The sequence below is a fragment of the Coregonus lavaretus genome, assembly GCF_964263955.1.
Source record: "Coregonus lavaretus genome assembly, contig: HAP1_SCAFFOLD_3617, whole genome shotgun sequence".
Taxonomy (NCBI): Eukaryota; Metazoa; Chordata; class Actinopteri; order Salmoniformes; family Salmonidae; genus Coregonus; species Coregonus lavaretus.
Window position 1 is genome coordinate 12960 of NW_028157307.1, and position 22630 is coordinate 35589.

At 45.8% G+C, this 22630-nt stretch overlaps 1 protein-coding gene across 1 annotated transcript in view; it reads left to right on the top strand.

Moving 5' to 3' along the window:
• Positions 1 to 439: 439 nt before the first annotated feature.
• LOC311125548 (N(6)-adenosine-methyltransferase non-catalytic subunit METTL14-like) overlaps positions 440 to 22630 on the top strand; it is a gene marked incomplete at its 3' end in the record, with an annotated part of 33474 nt that continues 11283 nt past the window's right edge. Inside the window, exons 1-3 of the mRNA XM_084199583.1 lie at positions 440 to 616; positions 5595 to 5683; positions 8046 to 8133. Coding sequence (XP_084055709.1) covers positions 551 to 616; positions 5595 to 5683; positions 8046 to 8133 — 243 coding nt within the window. The remainder of the gene's footprint in view (positions 617 to 5594; positions 5684 to 8045; positions 8134 to 22630) is intronic.

Sequence of the window (22630 nt, forward strand, 5' to 3'; positions counted from 1 at the left end):
CAATTGCCCTTCCCTGTTGAACAACCCTGCTACTAGATCACAAGCAGATTACAACAGAGGTTTCTGTGATCTTGGCTGCATCCCAATAATCTCTCTCTACACCTTCACTACTGCCCACAACATCTGAAAAGCATTTGGATCGGTAGAGGCATGGGGCTAGAGGAAGTTTACGCCACTTTGGGCGGAAGGAGAGAGAATTGAGACAAAGCCCCTTTTTTTGACGATCATTATTCAAGTGCGTTCACACAGTGGAATAACGTGATACGACACCACCATCTTGTGGTCGCCCGTCTACTCATTGAAACCAGCAGGAAGACGGACGCGACGCGACGTCTGTCGTTGGAGGAGGACACAACAGTGACGCAATGACGCAAATCACAAGCGCAGCAGTCGCGCCGGTCGACGTCATCAGAAGGCGATTAAACGTTCATGTTTTCGAGGGAAGTTAGCTTTTTCCCCCGACCCCTCCCGCCAGAAAACAGTTTTTCAAGCATTTTGTAAACTAACGAAATACTTTATAAAACTATCACCGAACCACCGATAAAAAGAAATGAATAGTCGCCTACAGGAAATACGGGAAAAGCAGAAGCTGCGACGCCAGCTTCTAGCTCAACAGGTAGCTATAGCTAGTATACAAGCTAGCAAGCTAACATGCGTTGTCTTGTTTACAAGCGAGCTTTTAGCCTGGGGAAGATGTTATGTATCTAGATACTTAACTACTGTAACGTAACTTGTTAGATGTTTACATTTGCTACGAATGTTGGTTAACTAACGTTAGTTATGTGTTTGGCTTAATTTAAGGTAGCTATTAGCATAACGAACATATTACCTAGCAAGCTAACATGCGTTGTCTTGTTTACAAGCGAACCCTCTAAAATTGAGCTTTTAGCCTGGGGAAGAGTTATGTATAATAATAATAATATGCCAATTAGCAGACGCTTTTTATCCAAAGCGACTTAGTTATGTGCGTATACATTTTTACGTATGGGTGGGTCCCGGGGATCGAACCCACTACCCTGGCGTTACAAGCGCCATGCTCTACCAGCTGAGCTACAGAGGACCACAGTAGTTATTTATCTAGATACTTAACTACTGTAAACGTAACTTGTTAGTTGACTAACATTCGTAACTAATGTAGACCTCTAACATTAGCTATGTGTTCGGCTTAACTTAAGGTAGCTATTGGCGTAACGAACATATTACCTAGCAAACTAACACGCCTTGTGTTCTTGTTTTCAAACGACTGGATTCTTCTAAAGTGAGCCAATGTAACGTGCTGCTAGCTAGCTGACTAGCTAACAATCGTAGTTTACTGTAAATGTTGTTGTATTTGCTATGTGACAGTGGAGCTAGGACAATTGACCTTGATTGAGTTGAGTGGAAAAAGCTACGTTAGCTAGTTATTGTTCGCCCTAGACATTAGTTATACTGTTATGATGTAATAGAGCATTTGTGCATACTTTGTAGCTAGCAAGCTAACAGAGTGATCCCTTCAAGCTGAACCAGTATCTCGGTGCATTAGAGGCCTCTAACGCCCAAAAAGCTCAGATTCAAACTCCCATTAACCAGCTCTGCAAGCGTTAATGTCAAAATGTGTTGATCACCAAATATGGAGTTTCGCTGAGCAACTTTCTTCATTTTCTCCCGTTACGTCGGTATATATACTGAACAAAAATATAAATGCAACATGTAAAGTTTCATGAGCTGAAATGAAACATCCTAGAAATGTTCCATAAGCACCAAAAGCTTATTCATCTGAAATTGTGCACAAATTTGCTTACATCCCTGTTAGTGAGCATTTCTCCTTTGCCAAGATAATCCATCCACCTGACATGTGTGGCATATCAAGAAGCCGATTAAACAGCATGGTCATTACACAGGTGCACCTTGTGCTGGGGACAATAAAAGGCCACTCTAAAATGTGCAGTTTTCTAACACAACACAATGCCACAGATGTCTCAAGTTGAGGGAGCATGCGATTGGCATACACTGCACGAATGTCCACCAGAGCTGTTGCCAGAGAATTTTATGTTCACTTCTCTACCATAAGCCGCCTCCAACGTTGTTTTAGAGAATTTGGCAGTACGTTCAACTGGCCTCACAACCGCAGACCACGTGTAACCACACCAGCCCTCCAGGACCTCCACATCCGGCTTCTTCACCTGCGGGATCATCTGAGACCAGCCACCCGGACAGCTGATGAATCTGAGGAGTATTTCTGTCTGATAAAGCCCTTTTGTGGGGAAAAACGTATTCTGATTGGCTGGGCCTGGCTCCCCAGTGGGTGGGCCTATGCCCTCCCAGGCCAACCCATGGCTGCATCTCTGCCCAGTCATGTGAAATCCATAGATTAGGGCCTAATTTATTTATTTCAATTGACTGATTTCCTTATATGAACTGTAACTCCGTAAAATCGTTGAAATTGTTGCATGTTGCATTTATATTTTTGTTAAGTATACTTCCAAAAAAGGTCTAAATAAAGATTAACAAGCAGGTTTACACCTCATGTAAACCTCATTACTGCCAGGCAAGCTGGAAGTCAACTACAGCTCAATACATTCTAGGTGCCGAATAGGCATATTTTCGGTTGCTTGTACATTTTTATTTAGACCTGTTTTGGAAGTACATACCGGCCATAATGGGAGTCAATTAAGGTAGTTGCTCAGTGAATCTCCATATTTGGTGATCAACTAATGTATTTTGACATCACGCTTGCAGAGCTGGTGAACGGGAGTTTTAGTTTACCTTAACGCTTGCAGAGCTGGTGAACGGGAGTTTTAGTTTACCTTAACGCTTGCAGAGCTGGTGAACGGGAGTTTTAGTTTACCTTAACGCTTGCAGAGCTGGTGAACGGGAGTTTTAGTTTACCTTAACGCTTGCAGAGCTGGTGAACGGGAGTTTTAGTTTACCTTAACGCTTGCAGAGCTGGTGAACGGGAGTTTTAGTTTACCTTAACGCTTGCAGAGCTGGTGAACGGGAGTTTTAGTTTACCTTAACGCTTGCAGAGCTGGTGAACGGGAGTTTTAGTTTACCTTAACGCTTGCAGAGCTGGTGAACGGGAGTTTTAGTTTACCTTAACGCTTGCAGAGCTGGTGAACGGGAGTTTTAGTTTACCTTAACGCTTGCAGAGCTGGTGAACGGGAGTTTTAGTTTACCTTAACGCTTGCAGAGCTGGTGAACGGGAGTTTTAGTTTACCTTAACGCTTGCAGAGCTGGTGAACGGGAGTTTTAGTTTACCTTAACGCTTGCAGAGCTGGTGAACGGGAGTTTTAGTTTACCTTAATGCTTGCAGAGCTGGTGAACGGGAGTTTTAGTTTACCTTAACGCTTGCATACCGCACAGATACTGGTTCAGCTTCTAGCTAACATTGGCATCTAACTAACTAGTCCGTTCCTCTCCTAGTTGGGAGCAGAGAGTGATAGCTTCTAGCTAACATTCCCATCTAACTAACTAGTCCGTTCCTCTCCTAGTTGGGAGCAGAGAGTGATAGCTTCTAGCTAACATTCCCATCTAACTAACTTGTCCGTTCCTCTCCTAGTTGGGAGCAGAGAGTGATAGCTTCTAGCTAACATTCCCATCTAACTAACTTGTCCGTTCCTCTCCTAGTTGGGAGCAGAGAGCGATAGCTTCTAGCCAACATTCCCATCTAACTAACTAGTCCGTTCCTCTCCTAGTTGGGAGCAGAGAGTGATAGCTTCTAGCTAACATTCCCATCTAACTAACTTGTCTGTTCCTCTCCTAGTTGGGAGCAGAGAGTGATAGCTTCTAGCTAACATTCCCATCTAACTAACTAGTCCGTTCCTCTCCTAGTTGGGAGCAGAGAGCGATAGCTTCTAGCTAACATTCCCATCTAACTAACTTGTCTGTTCCTCTCCTAGTTGGGAGCAGAGAGTGATAGCTTCTAGCTAACATTCCCATCTAACTAACTAGTCCGTTCCTCTCCTAGTTGGGAGCAGAGAGTGATAGCTTCTAGCTAGATTCAAACTCCCATTAACCAGCTCTGCAAGCGTTAATGTCAAAATGTGTTGATCACCAAATATGGAGTTTCGCTGAGCAACTTTCTTCATTTTCTCCCGTTACGTCGGTATACATACTGAACAAAAATATAAATGCAACATGTAAAGTTTCATGAGCTGAAATGAAACATCCTAGAAATGTTCCATAAGCACCAAAAGCTTATTCATCTGAAATTGTGCACAAATTTGCTTACATCCCTGTTAGTGAGCATTTCTCCTTTGCCAAGATAATCCATCCACCTGACAGGTGTGGCATATCAAGAAGCTGATTATACAGCATGGTCATTACACAGGTGCACCTTGTGCTGGGGCACTCTAAAATGTGCTGTTTTCTAACACAACACAATGCCACAGATGTCTCAAGTTGAGGGAGCATGCGATTGGCATACACTGCACGAATGTCCACCAGAGCTGTTGCCAGAGAATTTTATGTTGACTTCTCTACCATAAGCCGCCTCCAACGTTGTTTTAGAGAATTTGGCAGTACGTTCAACTGGCCTCACAACCACAGACCACGTGTAACCACACCAGCCCTCCAGGTCCTCCACATCCGGCTTCTTCACCTGCGGGATCAGCTGAGACCAGCCACCCGGACAGCTGATGAAACTGAGTAGTATTTCTGTCTGATAAAGCCCTTTGTGGGGAAAAACGTATTCTGATTGGCTGGGCCTGGCTCCCCAGTGGGTGGGGCATACCGGCCATAATGGGAGTAAATTAAGGTAGTTGCTCAGCGAATCTCCATATTTGGTGATCAACTAATGTCTTTTGACATAACGCTTGCATACCGCACAGATACTGGTTCAGCTTCTAGCTAACATTCGCATCCAACTAACTTGTCCGTTCCTCTCCTAGTTGGGAGCAGAGAGTGATAGCTTTTAGCTAACATTAGTAGTTAACTTACTTGTCCGCTCCTGTCCTAGCTAACATCTTTAGCTAGGACAGAAATTGACACATTTAAAAGAGATCTTAAAACACACCCTTTGCTTTTCCTCAGGAAGCTTTTTAGTCATTCAGTTTTTATTGTTATTCTTTTTTTTTTTTTTATCCTCTTATGTTTGTTGTCGTAAATGTCTGTTGCATTGCATTCCATGTCTGAAATGTGCTGTATAAATAAAGCTTGATTTTATTTGAACAGAGTGATAGCTTTTAGCTAACGTTAGTAGCTAGCTAACATTAGTAGCTAGCTAAGTTGTCCATTCCTGTCCTAGCTAACAGACAGCGATAGCTATTAATGTTAGCTAAAAGCTAACTTGTCCGTTCCTGTCCTAGCTAACATTATTAGCTTCATAACTTGTCTGTTCCTGTCCTAACTAACATTAGTAGCTAACTAACGTGTCCGTTCCTGTCCTAGCTAACATTAGTAGCTAACTAACTTGTCCGTTCCTGTCCTAGCTAACATTAGTAGCTAATTAACTTGTCCATTCCTGTCCTAGCTAACAGAGTGATAGCTTTTAGCTAACATCCATAGCTAACTAACTTGTCCATTCCTGTCCTAGCTAACATCCATAGCTAACTAACTTGTCCGTTCCTGTCCTAGCTAACGTTAATAGCTCGCTAACTTGTCCGTTTCTCCCGTAGTTGGGAGCAGAGAGTGCGGACAGTATCGGCGCCGTTCTGAACAGCAAAGACGAACTGAAGGCGATCGAGGAGACCAGAGAGACATGCAGGTATGACGCATACACACACCAATCCACCAGACGTAAGACAGGTGTACCACACACCAATCCACCAGACGTAAGACAGGTGTACCACACACCAATCCACCAGACGTAAGACAGGTGTACCACACACCAATCCACCAGACGTAAGACAGGTCTACCACACACACCAATCCACCAGACGTAAGACAGGTGTACCACACACCAATCCACCAGACGTAAGACAGGTGTACCACACACCAATCCACCAGACGTAAGACAGGTCCACCACACACCAATCCACCAGACGTAAGACAGGTGTACCACACACACCAATCCACCAGACGTAAGACAGGTGTACCACACACCAATCCACCAGACGTAAGACAGGTGTACCACACACCAATCCACCAGACGTAAGACAGGTCTACCACACACACCACCAGACGTAAGACAGGTGTACCACACACCAATCCACCAGACGTAAGACAGGTGTACCACACACCAATCCACCAGACGTAAGACAGGTCTACCACACACACCAATCCACCAGACGTAAGACAGGTCTACCACACACCAATCCACCAGACGTAAGACAGGTCTACCACACACACCAATCCACCAGACGTAAGACAGGTGTACCACACACCAATCCACCAAGACGTAAGACAGGTCCACCACACACCAATCCACCAGACGTAAGACAGGTGTACCACACACCAATCCACCAGACGTAAGACAGGTGTACCACACACACCAATCCACCAGACGTAAGACAGGTGTACCACACACACACCAATCCACCAGACGTAAGACAGGTGTACCACACACCAATCCACCAGACGTAAGACAGGTGTACCACACACACACCAATCCACCAGACGTAAGACAGGTGTACCACACACCAATCCACCACACGTAAGACAGGTGTACCACACACCAATCCACCAGACGTAAGACAGGTGTACCACACACACACCAATCCACCAGACGTAAGACAGGTGTACCACACACACACCAATCCACCAGACGTAAGACAGGTGTACCACACACCAATCCACCAGACGTAAGACAGGTGTACCACACACCAATCCACCAGACGTAAGACAGGTCTACCACACACCAATCCACCAGACGTAAGACAGGTGTACCACACACCAATCCACCAGACGTAAGACAGGTGTACCACACACCAATCCACCAGACGTAAGACAGGTGTACCACACACCAATCCACCAGACGTAAGACAGGTGTACCACACACCAATCCACCAGACGTAAGACAGGTGTACCACACACCAATCCACCAGACGTAAGACAGGTGTACCCCACACACCAATCCACCAGACGTAAGACAGGTGTACCACACACCAATCCACCAGACGTAAGACAGGTGTACCACACACCAATCCACCAGACGTAAGACAGGTGTACCACACACACCAATCCACCAGACGTAAGACAGGACTACCACACACCAATCCACCAGACGTAAGACAGGTGTACCACACACCAATCCACCAGACGTAAGACAGGTGTACCACACACACCAATCCACCAGACGTAAGACAGGTGTACCACACACCAATCCACCAGACGTAAGACAGGTCCACCACACACCAATCCACCAGACGTAAGACAGGTGTACCACACACCAATCCACCAGACGTAAGACAGGTGTACCACACACCAATCCACCAGACGTAAGACAGGTGTACCAGACACACACCAATCCACCAGACGTAAGACAGGTCCACCACACACCAATCCACCAGACGTAAGACAGGTGTACCACACACCAATCCACCAGACGTAAGACAGGTGTACCACACACACCAATCCACCAGACGTAAGACAGGTCTACCACACACACCAATCCACCAGACGTAAGACAGGTGTACCACACACCAATCCACCAGACGTAAGACAGGTGTACCACACACCAATCCACCAGACGTAAGACAGGTCTACCACACACACCAATCCACCAGACGTAAGACAGGTGTACCACACACCAATCCACCAGACGTAAGACAGGTGTACCACACACCAATCCACCAGACGTAAGACAGGTGTACCACACACACCAATCCACCAGACGTAAGACAGGTGTACCACACACACCAATCCACCAGACGTAAGACAGGTGTACCACACCCCAATCCACCAGACGTAAGACAGGTGTACCACACACACCAATCCACCAGACGTAAGACAGGTGTACCACACACACCAATCCACCAGACGTAAGACAGGTGTACCACACACACACACTTCCAGCAACCATTGAGTATTTCTCGATTCCTTGGGGACCCCCCAGAGTGTGTGCACATTTTTGTTCCAGCCCAGCCCTATCACTTGGTTTAACTATTCAACAAATTGTGTATGTGTAGGGCATCGTTCGATACTGCCGGGCCGAGCTCCAAGCGGAAGTCTCAGGTGGAGGGAGAGGACATAGAGGAGGACGTGGAGGAGCAGAAGGTAGGAAAAACGCACACCGATCCCTGAGAGGAACGTCTCTGGATTAGACTTTAGATCCCTGAGAGGAACGTCTCTGTATTAGACTTTAGATCCCTGAGAGGAACGTCTCTGTGTTAGACACACTGATCCCTGAGAGGAACGTCTCTGGATTAGACTTTAGATCCCTGAGAGGAACGTCTCTGGATTAGACTTTAGATCCCTGAGAGGAACGTCTCTGTGTTAGACACACTGATCCCTGAGAGGAACGTCTCTGGATTAGACTTTAGATCCCTGAGAGGAACGTCTCTGTGTTAGACACACTGATCCCTGAGAGGAACGTCTCTGGATTAGACTTTAGATCCCTGAGAGGAACGTCTCTGGATTAGACTTTAGATCCCTGAGAGGAACGTCTCTGGATTAGACTTTAGATAAACGTGACTCATCTTCCAGTGTGGCATTATTGAAAATGAAATGCCTCCAGGAATGGGAGGCCACACCCCCCTACTGGGGAAAGACAGTCCAGATAGTCCACATAGAGAAACCCTGTCACCCCCTACTGGGGAAAGACAGTCCAGATAGTCCCCATAGAGAAACCCTGTCACCCCCTACTGGGGAAAGACAGTCCAGATAGTCCCCATAGAGAAACCCTGTCACCCCCTACTGGGGAAAGACAGTCCAGATAGTCCACATAGAGAAACACAACATGGTTGTATCACCACTGATACATCTCATCCCTGTAGGAACCAGTTGGTCCAGATTGTATCACTCCAGCCTGGTGCCAGTCTGTCTCTGCATTGTCAAGCAAAACAGCCTGGCATTTCAGTTCCATAAGGAGTTGGAGAGAGAGAGTAGAAACATCCTGGCATTTCAGTTCCATAAGGAGTTGGAGAGAGAGCAGAAACAGCCTGGCATTTCAGTTCCATAAGGAGTTGGAGAGAGAGAGAGCAGAAACAGCCTGGCATTTCAGTTCCATAAGGAGTTGGAGAGAGAGCAGAAACAGACTGGCATTTCAGTTCCATAAGGAGTTGGAGAGAGAGAGAGCAGAAACAGCCTGGCATTTCAGTTCCATAAGGAGTTGGAGAGAGAGAGAGAGCAGAAACAGCCTGGCATTTCAGTTCCATAAGGAGTTGGAGAGAGAGAGCAGAAACAGCCTGGCATTTCAGTTCCATAAGGAGTTGGAGAGAGAGCAGAAACAGCCTGGCATTTCAGTTCCATAAGGAGTTGGAGAGAGAGCAGAAACAGCCTGGCATTTCAGTTCCATAAGGAGTTGGAGAGAGAGAGCAGAAACAGCCTGGAATTTCAGTTCCATAAGGAGTTGGAGAGAGAGCAGAAACAGCCTGGCATTTCAGTTCCATAAGGAGTTGGAGAGAGAGCAGAAACAGACTGGCATTTCAGTTCCATAAGGAGTTGGAGAGAGAGTAGAAACAGCCTGGCATTTCAGTTCCATAAGGAGTTGGAGAGAGAGAGCAGAAACAGACTGGCATTTCAGTTCCATAAGGAGTTGGAGAGAGAGAGTAGAAACAGACTGGCATTTCAGTTCCATAAGGAGTTGGAGAGAGAGAGCAGAAACAGCCTGGCATTTCAGTTCCATAAGGAGTTGGAGAGAGAGAGGAAACAGCCTGGCATTTCAGTTCGATAAGGAGTTGGAGAGAGAGAGTAGAAACAGACTGGCATTTCAGTTCCATAAGGAGTTGGAGAGAGAGCAGAAACAGACTGGTGTTTCAGTTCCATAAGGAGTTGGAGAGAGAGGAAACAGCCTGGCATTTCAGTTCCATAAGGAGTTGGAGAGAGAGAGTAGAAACAGACTGGCATTTCAGTTCCATAAGGAGTTGGAGAGAGAGAGCAGAAACAGCCTGGCATTTCAGTTCCATAAGGAGTTGGAGAGAGAGAGAGCAGAAACAGCCTGGCATTTCGGTTCCATAAGGAGTTGGAGAGAGAGCAGAAACAGCCTGGCATTTCAGTTCCATAAGGAGTTGGAGAGAGAGAGTAGAAACAGCCTGGCATTTCAGTTCCATAAGGAGTTGGAGAGAGAGCAGAAACAGCCTGGCATTTCAGTTCCATAAGGAGTTGGAGAGAGAGCAGAAACAGACTGGCATTTCAGTTCCATAAGGAGTTGGAGAGAGAGAGCAGAAACAGCCTGGCATTTCAGTTCCATAAGGAGTTGGAGAGAGAGCAGAAACAGCCTGGCATTTCAGTTCCATAAGGAGTTGGAGAGAGAGAGCAGAAACAGACTGGCATTTCAGTTCCATAAGGAGTTGGAGAGAGTAGAAACAGCCTGGCATTTCAGTTCCATAAGGAGTTGGAGAGAGAGAGTAGAAACAGACTGGCATTTCAGTTCCATAAGGAGTTGGAGAGAGAGCAGAAACAGCCTGGCATTTCAGTTCCATAAGGAGTTGGAGAGAGAGCAGAAACAGACTGGCATTTCAGTTCCATAAGGAGTTGGAGAGAGAGAGCAGAAACAGACTGGCATTTCAGTTCCATAAGGAGTTGGAGAGAGAGAGAGTAGAAACAGCCTGGCATTTCAGTTCCATAAGGAGTTGGAGAGAGAGTAGAAACAGACTGGCATTTCAGTTCCATAAGGAGTTGGAGAGAGAGAGAGCAGAAACAGCCTGGCATTTCGGTTCCATAAGGAGTTGGAGAGAGAGCAGAAACATCCTGGCATTTCAGTTCCATAAGGAGTTGGAGAGAGAGCAGAAACAGACTGGCATTTCAGTTCCATAAGGAGTTGGGGAGAGAGAGAGCAGAAACAGCCTGGCATTTCAGTTCCATAAGGAGTTGGAGAGAGCAGAAACAGACTGGCATTTCAGTTCCATAAGGAGTTGGAGAGAGAGCAGAAACAGCCTCGCATTTCAGTTCCATAAGGAGTTGGAGAGAGAGTAGAAACAGCCTGGCATTTCAGTTCCATAAGGAGTTGGAGAGAGAGCAGAAACAGACTGGCATTTCAGTTCCATAAGGAGTTGGAGATAGAGAGCAGAAACAGCCTGGCATTTCAGTTCCATAAGGAGTTGGAGAGAGAGAGAGTAGAAACAGACTGGCATTTCAGTTCCATAAGGAGTTGGAGAGAGCAGAAACAGCCTGGCATTTCAGTTCCATAAGGAGTTGGAGAGAGCAGAAACAGCCTGGCATTTCAGTTCCATAAGGAGTTGGAGAGAGAGAGCAGAAACAGCCTGGCATTTCAGTTCCATAAGGAGTTGGAGAGAGCAGAAACAGACTGGCATTTCAGTTCCATAAGGAGTTGGAGAGAGAGAGAGTAGAAACAGACTGGCATTTCAGTTCCATAAGGAGTTGGAGAGAGAGAGCAGAAACAGCCTGGCATTTCAGTTCCATAAGGAGTTGGAGAGAGAGAGCAGAAACAGCCTGGCATTTCAGTTCCATAAGGAGTTGGAGAGAGAGTAGAAACAGACTGGCATTTCAGTTCCATAAGGAGTTGGAGAGAGAGAGTAGAAACAGACTGCCATTTCAGTTCCATAAGGAGTTGGAGAGAGAGAGTAGAAACAGACTGCCATTTCAGTTCCATAAGGAGTTGGAGAGAGAGCAGAAACAGACTGGCATTTCAGTTCCATAAGGAGTTGGAGAGAGAGAGAGCAGAAACAAACTGGCATTTCAGTTCCATAAGGAGTTGGAGAGAGAGAGCAGAAACAGACTGGCATTTCAGTTCCATAAGGAGTTGGAGAGAGTAGAAACAGACTGGCATTTCAGTTCCATAAGGAGTTGGAGAGAGAGAGCAGAAACAGCCTGGCATTTCAGTTCCATAAGGAGTTGGAGAGAGAGAGCAGAAACAGACTGGCATTTCAGTTCCATAAGGAGTTGGAGAGAGAGAGTAGAAACAGACTGGCATTTCAGTTCCATAAGGAGTTGGAGAGAGTAGAAACAGACTGGCATTTCAGTTCCATAAGGAGTTGGAGAGAGAGAGCAGAAACAGCCTGGCATTTCAGTTCCATAAGGAGTTGGAGAGAGAGAGCAGAAACAGACTGGCATTTCAGTTCCATAAGGAGTTTGAGAGAGAGCAGAAACAGCCTGGCATTTCAGTTCCATAAGGAGTTGGAGAGAGAGAGCAGAAACAGACTGGCATTTCAGTTCCATAAGGAGTTGGAGAGAGAGAGAGTAGAAACAGACTGGCATTTCAGTTCCATAAGGAGTTGGAGAGAGAGTAGAAACAGACTGGCATTTCAGTTCCATAAGGAGTTGGAGAGAGAGCAGAAACAGACTGGCATTTCAGTTCCATAAGGAGTTGGAGAGAGAGTAGAAACAGACTGGCATTTCAGTTCCATAAGGAGTTGGAGAGAGAGTAGAAACATCCTGGCATTTCAGTTCCATAAGGAGTTGGAGAGAGAGAGCAGAAACAGACTGGCATTTCAGTTCCATAAGGAGTTTGAGAGAGAGCAGAAACAGACTGGCATTTCAGTTCCATAAGGAGTTGGAGAGAGAGAGCAGAAACAGACTGGCATTTCAGTTCCATAAGGAGTTGGAGAGAGAGAGAGTAGAAACAGACTGGCATTTCAGTTCCATAAGGAGTTGGAGAGAGAGAGCAGAAACAGACTGGCATTTCAGTTCCATAAGGAGTTTGAGAGAGAGCAGAAACAGCCTGGCATTTCAGTTCCATAAGGAGTTGGAGAGAGAGAGCAGAAACAGACTGGCATTTCAGTTCCATAAGGAGTTGGAGAGAGAGAGCAGAAACAGACTGGCATTTCAGTTCCATAAGGAGTTGGAGATAGAGAGCAGAAACAGCCTGGCATTTCAGTTCCATAAGGAGTTGGAGAGAGAGAGAGTAGAAACAGACTGGCATTTCAGTTCCATAAGGAGTTGGAGAGAGCAGAAACAGCCTGGCATTTCAGTTCCATAAGGAGTTGGAGAGAGAGAGTAGAAACAGACTGCCATTTCAGTTCCATAAGGAGTTGGAGAGAGAGCAGAAACAGCCTGGCATTTCAGTTCCATAAGGAGTTGGAGAGAGAGCAGAAACAGACTGGCATTTCAGTTCCATAAGGAGTTGGAGATAGAGAGCAGAAACAGCCTGGCATTTCAGTTCCATAAGGAGTTGGAGAGAGAGAGAGTAGAAACAGACTGGCATTTCAGTTCCATAAGGAGTTGGAGAGAGCAGAAACAGCCTGGCATTTCAGTTCCATAAGGAGTTGGAGAGAGCAGAAACAGCCTGGCATTTCAGTTCCATAAGGAGTTGGAGAGAGAGAGCAGAAACAGCCTGGCATTTCAGTTCCATAAGGAGTTGGAGAGAGCAGAAACAGACTGGCATTTCAGTTCCATAAGGAGTTGGAGAGAGAGAGAGTAGAAACAGACTGGCATTTCAGTTCCATAAGGAGTTGGAGAGAGAGAGCAGAAACAGCCTGGCATTTCAGTTCCATAAGGAGTTGGAGAGAGAGAGCAGAAACAGCCTGGCATTTCAGTTCCATAAGGAGTTGGAGAGAGAGTAGAAACAGACTGGCATTTCAGTTCCATAAGGAGTTGGAGAGAGAGAGTAGAAACAGACTGCCATTTCAGTTCCATAAGGAGTTGGAGAGAGAGAGTAGAAACAGACTGCCATTTCAGTTCCATAAGGAGTTGGAGAGAGAGCAGAAACAGACTGGCATTTCAGTTCCATAAGGAGTTGGAGAGAGAGAGAGCAGAAACAAACTGGCATTTCAGTTCCATAAGGAGTTGGAGAGAGAGAGCAGAAACAGACTGGCATTTCAGTTCCATAAGGAGTTGGAGAGAGTAGAAACAGACTGGCATTTCAGTTCCATAAGGAGTTGGAGAGAGAGAGCAGAAACAGCCTGGCATTTCAGTTCCATAAGGAGTTGGAGAGAGAGAGCAGAAACAGACTGGCATTTCAGTTCCATAAGGAGTTGGAGAGAGAGAGTAGAAACAGACTGGCATTTCAGTTCCATAAGGAGTTGGAGAGAGTAGAAACAGACTGGCATTTCAGTTCCATAAGGAGTTGGAGAGAGAGAGCAGAAACAGCCTGGCATTTCAGTTCCATAAGGAGTTGGAGAGAGAGAGCAGAAACAGACTGGCATTTCAGTTCCATAAGGAGTTTGAGAGAGAGCAGAAACAGCCTGGCATTTCAGTTCCATAAGGAGTTGGAGAGAGAGAGCAGAAACAGACTGGCATTTCAGTTCCATAAGGAGTTGGAGAGAGAGAGAGTAGAAACAGACTGGCATTTCAGTTCCATAAGGAGTTGGAGAGAGAGTAGAAACAGACTGGCATTTCAGTTCCATAAGGAGTTGGAGAGAGAGCAGAAACAGACTGGCATTTCAGTTCCATAAGGAGTTGGAGAGAGAGTAGAAACAGACTGGCATTTCAGTTCCATAAGGAGTTGGAGAGAGAGTAGAAACATCCTGGCATTTCAGTTCCATAAGGAGTTGGAGAGAGAGAGCAGAAACAGACTGGCATTTCAGTTCCATAAGGAGTTTGAGAGAGAGCAGAAACAGACTGGCATTTCAGTTCCATAAGGAGTTGGAGAGAGAGAGCAGAAACAGACTGGCATTTCAGTTCCATAAGGAGTTGGAGAGAGAGAGAGTAGAAACAGACTGGCATTTCAGTTCCATAAGGAGTTGGAGAGAGAGAGCAGAAACAGACTGGCATTTCAGTTCCATAAGGAGTTTGAGAGAGAGCAGAAACAGCCTGGCATTTCAGTTCCATAAGGAGTTGGAGAGAGAGAGCAGAAACAGACTGGCATTTCAGTTCCATAAGGAGTTGGAGAGAGAGAGCAGAAACAGACTGGCATTTCAGTTCCATAAGGAGTTGGAGATAGAGAGCAGAAACAGCCTGGCATTTCAGTTCCATAAGGAGTTGGAGAGAGCAGAAACAGCCTGGCATTTCAGTTCCATAAGGAGTTGGAGAGAGAGAGTAGAAACAGACTGCCATTTCAGTTCCATAAGGAGTTGGAGAGAGAGCAGAAACAGACTGGCATTTCAGTTCCATAAGGAGTTGGAGAGAGAGAGAGCAGAAACAAACTGGCATTTCAGTTCCATAAGGAGTTGGAGTGAGAGAGCAGAAACAGACTGCCATTTCAGTTCCATAAGGAGTTGGAGAGAGTAGAAACAGACTGGCATTTCAGTTCCATAAGGAGTTGGAGAGAGAGAGCAGAAACAGCCTGGCATTTCAGTTCCATAAGGAGTTGGAGAGAGAGAGCAGAAACAGACTGGCATTTCAGTTCCATAAGGAGTTGGAGAGAGAGAGTAGAAACAGACTGGCATTTCAGTTCCATAAGGAGTTGGAGAGAGTAGAAACAGACTGGCATTTCAGTTCCATAAGGAGTTGGAGAGAGAGAGCAGAAACAGCCTGGCATTTCAGTTCCATAAGGAGTTGGAGAGAGAGAGCAGAAACAGACTGGCATTTCAGTTCCATAAGGAGTTGGAGAGAGAGAGTAGAAACAGACTGGCATTTCAGTTCCATAAGGAGTTGGAGAGAGTAGAAACAGACTGGCATTTCAGTTCCATAAGGAGTTGGAGAGAGAGAGCAGAAACAGCCTGGCATTTCAGTTCCATAAGGAGTTGGAGAGAGAGAGCAGAAACAGACTGGCATTTCAGTTCCATAAGGAGTTTGAGAGAGAGCAGAAACAGCCTGGCATTTCAGTTCCATAAGGAGTTGGAGAGAGAGAGCAGAAACAGACTGGCATTTCAGTTCCATAAGGAGTTGGAGAGAGAGAGAGTAGAAACAGACTGGCATTTCAGTTCCATAAGGAGTTGGAGAGAGAGTAGAAACAGACTGGCATTTCAGTTCCATAAGGAGTTGGAGAGAGAGCAGAAACAGACTGGCATTTCAGTTCCATAAGGAGTTGGAGAGAGAGTAGAAACAGACTGGCATTTCAGTTCCATAAGGAGTTGGAGAGAGAGTAGAAACATCCTGGCATTTCAGTTCCATAAGGAGTTGGAGAGAGAGAGCAGAAACAGACTGGCATTTCAGTTCCATAAGGAGTTTGAGAGAGAGCAGAAACAGACTGGCATTTCAGTTCCATAAGGAGTTGGAGAGAGAGAGCAGAAACAGACTGGCATTTCAGTTCCATAAGGAGTTGGAGAGAGAGAGCAGAAACAGACTGGCATTTCAGTTCCATAAGGAGTTTGAGAGAGAGCAGAAACAGCCTGGCATTTCAGTTCCATAAGGAGTTGGAGAGAGAGAGCAGAAACAGACTGGCATTTCAGTTCCATAAGGAGTTGGAGAGAGAGAGCAGAAACAGACTGGCATTTCAGTTCCATAAGGAGTTGGAGAGAGAGAGAGTAGAAACAGACTGGCATTTCAGTTCCATAAGGAGTTGGAGAGAGCAGAAACAGCCTGGCATTTCAGTTCCATAAGGAGTTGGAGAGAGCAGAAACAGCCTGGCATTTCAGTTCCATAAGGAGTTGGAGAGAGAGAGCAGAAACAGCCTGGCATTTCAGTTCCATAAGGAGTTGGAGAGAGCAGAAACAGACTGGCATTTCAGTTCCATAAGGAGTTGGAGAGAGAGAGAGTAGAAACAGACTGGCATTTCAGTTCCATAAGGAGTTGGAGAGAGAGAGCAGAAACAGCCTGGCATTTCAGTTCCATAAGGAGTTGGAGAGAGAGAGCAGAAACAGACTGGCATTTCAGTTCCATAAGGAGTTGGAGAGAGAGTAGAAACAGACTGGCATTTCAGTTCCATAAGGAGTTGGAGAGAGAGAGTAGAAACAGACTGCCATTTCAGTTCCATAAGGAGTTGGAGAGAGAGAGTAGAAACAGACTGCCATTTCAGTTCCATAAGGAGTTGGAGAGAGAGCAGAAACAGACTGGCATTTCAGTTCCATAAGGAGTTGGAGAGAGAGAGAGCAGAAACAAACTGGCATTTCAGTTCCATAAGGAGTTGGAGAGAGAGAGCAGAAACAGACTGGCATTTCAGTTCCATAAGGAGTTGGAGAGAGTAGAAACAGACTGGCATTTCAGTTCCATAAGGAGTTGGAGAGAGAGAGCAGAAACAGCCTGGCATTTCAGTTCCATAAGGAGTTGGAGAGAGAGAGCAGAAACAGACTGGCATTTCAGTTCCATAAGGAGTTGGAGAGAGAGAGTAGAAACAGACTGGCATTTCAGTTCCATAAGGAGTTGGAGAGAGTAGAAACAGACTGGCATTTCAGTTCCATAAGGAGTTGGAGAGAGAGAGCAGAAACAGCCTGGCATTTCAGTTCCATAAGGAGTTGGAGAGAGAGAGCAGAAACAGACTGGCATTTCAGTTCCATAAGGAGTTTGAGAGAGAGCAGAAACAGCCTGGCATTTCAGTTCCATAAGGAGTTGGAGAGAGAGAGCAGAAACAGACTGGCATATCAGTTCCATAAGGAGTTGGAGAGAGAGAGAGTAGAAACAGACTGGCATTTCAGTTCCATAAGGAGTTGGAGAGAGAGTAGAAACAGACTGGCATTTCAGTTCCATAAGGAGTTGGAGAGAGAGCAGAAACAGACTGGCATTTCAGTTCCATAAGGAGTTGGAGAGAGAGTAGAAACAGACTGGCATTTCAGTTCCATAAGGAGTTGGAGAGAGAGTAGAAACATCCTGGCATTTCAGTTCCATAAGGAGTTGGAGAGAGAGAGCAGAAACAGACTGGCATTTCAGTTCCATAAGGAGTTTGAGAGAGAGCAGAAACAGACTGGCATTTCAGTTCCATAAGGAGTTGGAGAGAGAGAGCAGAAACAGACTGGCATTTCAGTTCCATAAGGAGTTGGAGGGAGAGAGAGTAGAAACAGACTGGCATTTCAGTTCCATAAGGAGTTGGAGAGAGAGAGCAGAAACAGACTGGCATTTCAGTTCCATAAGGAGTTTGAGAGAGAGCAGAAACAGCCTGGCATTTCAGTTCCATAAGGAGTTGGAGAGAGAGAGCAGAAACAGACTGGCATTTCAGTTCCATAAGGAGTTGGAGAGAGAGAGTAGAAACAGACTGGCATTTCAGTTCCATAAGGAGTTGGAGAGAGAGAGCAGAAACAGCCTGGCATTTCAGTTCCATAAGGAGTTGGAGAGAGAGAGGAAACAGCCTGGCATTTCAGTTCGATAAGGAGTTGGAGAGAGAGAGTAGAAACAGACTGGCATTTCAGTTCCATAAGGAGTTGGAGAGAGAGCAGAAACAGACTGGTGTTTCAGTTCCATAAGGAGTTGGAGAGAGAGGAAACAGCCTGGCATTTCAGTTCCATAAGGAGTTGGAGAGAGAGAGTAGAAACAGACTGGCATTTCAGTTCCATAAGGAGTTGGAGAGAGAGAGCAGAAACAGCCTGGCATTTCAGTTCCATAAGGAGTTGGAGAGAGAGAGAGCAGAAACAGCCTGGCATTTCGGTTCCATAAGGAGTTGGAGAGAGAGCAGAAACAGCCTGGCATTTCAGTTCCATAAGGAGTTGGAGAGAGAGAGTAGAAACAGACTGGCATTTCAGTTCCATAAGGAGTTGGAGAGAGAGAGTAGAAACAGCCTGGCATTTCAGTTCCATAAGGAGTTGGAGAGAGAGCAGAAACAGCCTGGCATTTCAGTTCCATAAGGAGTTGGAGAGAGAGCAGAAACAGACTGGCATTTCAGTTCCATAAGGAGTTGGAGAGAGAGAGCAGAAACAGCCTGGCATTTCAGTTCCATAAGGAGTTGGAGAGAGAGCAGAAACAGCCTGGCATTTCAGTTCCATAAGGAGTTGGAGAGAGAGAGCAGAAACAGACTGGCATTTCAGTTCCATAAGGAGTTGGAGAGAGTAGAAACAGCCTGGCATTTCAGTTCCATAAGGAGTTGGAGAGAGAGAGTAGAAACAGACTGGCATTTCAGTTCCATAAGGAGTTGGAGAGAGAGCAGAAACAGCCTGGCATTTCAGTTCCATAAGGAGTTGGAGAGAGAGCAGAAACAGACTGGCATTTCAGTTCCATAAGGAGTTGGAGAGAGAGAGCAGAAACAGACTGGCATTTCAGTTCCATAAGGAGTTGGAGAGAGAGAGAGTAGAAACAGCCTGGCATTTCAGTTCCATAAGGAGTTGGAGAGAGAGTAGAAACAGACTGGCATTTCAGTTCCATAAGGAGTTGGAGAGAGAGAGAGCAGAAACAGCCTGGCATTTCGGTTCCATAAGGAGTTGGAGAGAGAGCAGAAACATCCTGGCATTTCAGTTCCATAAGGAGTTGGAGAGAGAGCAGAAACAGACTGGCATTTCAGTTCCATAAGGAGTTGGGGAGAGAGAGAGCAGAAACAGCCTGGCATTTCAGTTCCATAAGGAGTTGGAGAGAGCAGAAACAGACTGGCATTTCAGTTCCATAAGGAGTTGGAGAGAGAGCAGAAACAGCCTCGCATTTCAGTTCCATAAGGAGTTGGAGAGAGAGTAGAAACAGCCTGGCATTTCAGTTCCATAAGGAGTTGGAGAGAGAGCAGAAACAGACTGGCATTTCAGTTCCATAAGGAGTTGGAGATAGAGAGCAGAAACAGCCTGGCATTTCAGTTCCATAAGGAGTTGGAGAGAGAGAGAGTAGAAACAGACTGGCATTTCAGTTCCATAAGGAGTTGGAGAGAGCAGAAACAGCCTGGCATTTCAGTTCCATAAGGAGTTGGAGAGAGCAGAAACAGCCTGGCATTTCAGTTCCATAAGGAGTTGGAGAGAGAGAGCAGAAACAGCCTGGCATTTCAGTTCCATAAGGAGTTGGAGAGAGCAGAAACAGACTGGCATTTCAGTTCCATAAGGAGTTGGAGAGAGAGAGAGTAGAAACAGACTGGCATTTCAGTTCCATAAGGAGTTGGAGAGAGAGAGCAGAAACAGCCTGGCATTTCAGTTCCATAAGGAGTTGGAGAGAGAGAGCAGAAACAGACTGGCATTTCAGTTCCATAAGGAGTTGGAGAGAGAGTAGAAACAGACTGGCATTTCAGTTCCATAAGGAGTTGGAGAGAGAGAGTAGAAACAGACTGCCATTTCAGTTCCATAAGGAGTTGGAGAGAGAGAGTAGAAACAGACTGCCATTTCAGTTCCATAAGGAGTTGGAGAGAGAGCAGAAACAGACTGGCATTTCAGTTCCATAAGGAGTTGGAGAGAGAGAGAGCAGAAACAAACTGGCATTTCAGTTCCATAAGGAGTTGGAGAGAGAGAGCAGAAACAGACTGGCATTTCAGTTCCATAAGGAGTTGGAGAGAGTATAAACAGACTGGCATTTCAGTTCCATAAGGAGTTGGAGAGAGAGAGCAGAAACAGCCTGGCATTTCAGTTCCATAAGGAGTTGGAGAGAGAGAGCAGAAACAGACTGGCATTTCAGTTCCATAAGGAGTTGGAGAGAGAGAGTAGAAACGGACTGGCATTTCAGTTCCATAAGGAGTTGGAGAGAGTAGAAACAGACTGGCATTTCAGTTCCATAAGGAGTTGGAGAGAGAGAGCAGAAACAGCCTGGCATTTCAGTTCCATAAGGAGTTGGAGAGAGAGAGCAGAAACAGACTGGCATTTCAGTTCCATAAGGAGTTTGAGAGAGAGCAGAAACAGCCTGGCATTTCAGTTCCATAAGGAGTTGGAGAGAGAGAGCAGAAACAGACTGGCATTTCAGTTCCATAAGGAGTTGGAGAGAGAGAGAGTAGAAACAGACTGGCATTTCAGTTCCATAAGGAGTTGGAGAGAGAGTAGAAACAGACTGGCATTTCAGTTCCATAAGGAGTTGGAGAGAGAGCAGAAACAGACTGGCATTTCAGTTCCATAAGGAGTTGGAGAGAGAGTAGAAACAGACTGGCATTTCAGTTCCATAAGGAGTTGGAGAGAGAGTAGAAACATCCTGGCATTTCAGTTCCATAAGGAGTTGGAGAGAGAGAGCAGAAACAGACTGGCATTTCAGTTCCATAAGGAGTTGGAGAGAGAGTAGAAACAGACTGGCATTTCAGTTCCATAAGGAGTTGGAGAGAGAGAGTAGAAACAGACTGCCATTTCAGTTCCATAAGGAGTTGGAGAGAGAGAGTAGAAACAGACTGCCATTTCAGTTCCATAAGGAGTTGGAGAGAGAGCAGAAACAGACTGGCATTTCAGTTCCATAAGGAGTTGGAGAGAGAGAGAGCAGAAACAAACTGGCATTTCAGTTCCATAAGGAGTTGGAGAGAGAGAGCAGAAACAGACTGGCATTTCAGTTCCATAAGGAGTTGGAGAGAGTAGAAACAGACTGGCATTTCAGTTCCATAAGGAGTTGGAGAGAGAGAGCAGAAACAGCCTGGCATTTCAGTTCCATAAGGAGTTGGAGAGAGAGAGCAGAAACAGACTGGCATTTCAGTTCCATAAGGAGTTGGAGAGAGAGAGTAGAAACAGACTGGCATTTCAGTTCCATAAGGAGTTGGAGAGAGTAGAAACAGACTGGCATTTCAGTTCCATAAGGAGTTGGAGAGAGAGAGCAGAAACAGCCTGGCATTTCAGTTCCATAAGGAGTTGGAGAGAGAGAGCAGAAACAGACTGGCATTTCAGTTCCATAAGGAGTTTGAGAGAGAGCAGAAACAGCCTGGCATTTCAGTTCCATAAGGAGTTGGAGAGAGAGAGCAGAAACAGACTGGCATATCAGTTCCATAAGGAGTTGGAGAGAGAGAGAGTAGAAACAGACTGGCATTTCAGTTCCATAAGGAGTTGGAGAGAGAGTAGAAACAGACTGGCATTTCAGTTCCATAAGGAGTTGGAGAGAGAGCAGAAACAGACTGGCATTTCAGTTCCATAAGGAGTTGGAGAGAGAGTAGAAACAGACTGGCATTTCAGTTCCATAAGGAGTTGGAGAGAGAGTAGAAACATCCTGGCATTTCAGTTCCATAAGGAGTTGGAGAGAGAGAGCAGAAACAGACTGGCATTTCAGTTCCATAAGGAGTTTGAGAGAGAGCAGAAACAGACTGGCATTTCAGTTCCATAAGGAGTTGGAGAGAGAGAGCAGAAACAGACTGGCATTTCAGTTCCATAAGGAGTTGGAGGGAGAGAGAGTAGAAACAGACTGGCATTTCAGTTCCATAAGGAGTTGGAGAGAGAGAGCAGAAACAGACTGGCATTTCAGTTCCATAAGGAGTTTGAGAGAGAGCAGAAACAGCCTGGCATTTCAGTTCCATAAGGAGTTGGAGAGAGAGAGCAGAAACAGACTGGCATTTCAGTTCCATAAGGAGTTGGAGAGAGAGAGTAGAAACAGACTGGCATTTCAGTTCCATAAGGAGTTGGAGAGAGAGAGCAGAAACAGCCTGGCATTTCAGTTCCATAAGGAGTTGGAGAGAGAGAGGAAACAGCCTGGCATTTCAGTTCGATAAGGAGTTGGAGAGAGAGAGTAGAAACAGACTGGCATTTCAGTTCCATAAGGAGTTGGAGAGAGAGCAGAAACAGACTGGTGTTTCAGTTCCATAAGGAGTTGGAGAGAGAGGAAACAGCCTGGCATTTCAGTTCCATAAGGAGTTGGAGAGAGAGAGTAGAAACAGACTGGCATTTCAGTTCCATAAGGAGTTGGAGAGAGAGAGCAGAAACAGCCTGGCATTTCAGTTCCATAAGGAGTTGGAGAGAGAGAGAGCAGAAACAGCCTGGCATTTCGGTTCCATAAGGAGTTGGAGAGAGAGCAGAAACAGCCTGGCATTTCAGTTCCATAAGGAGTTGGA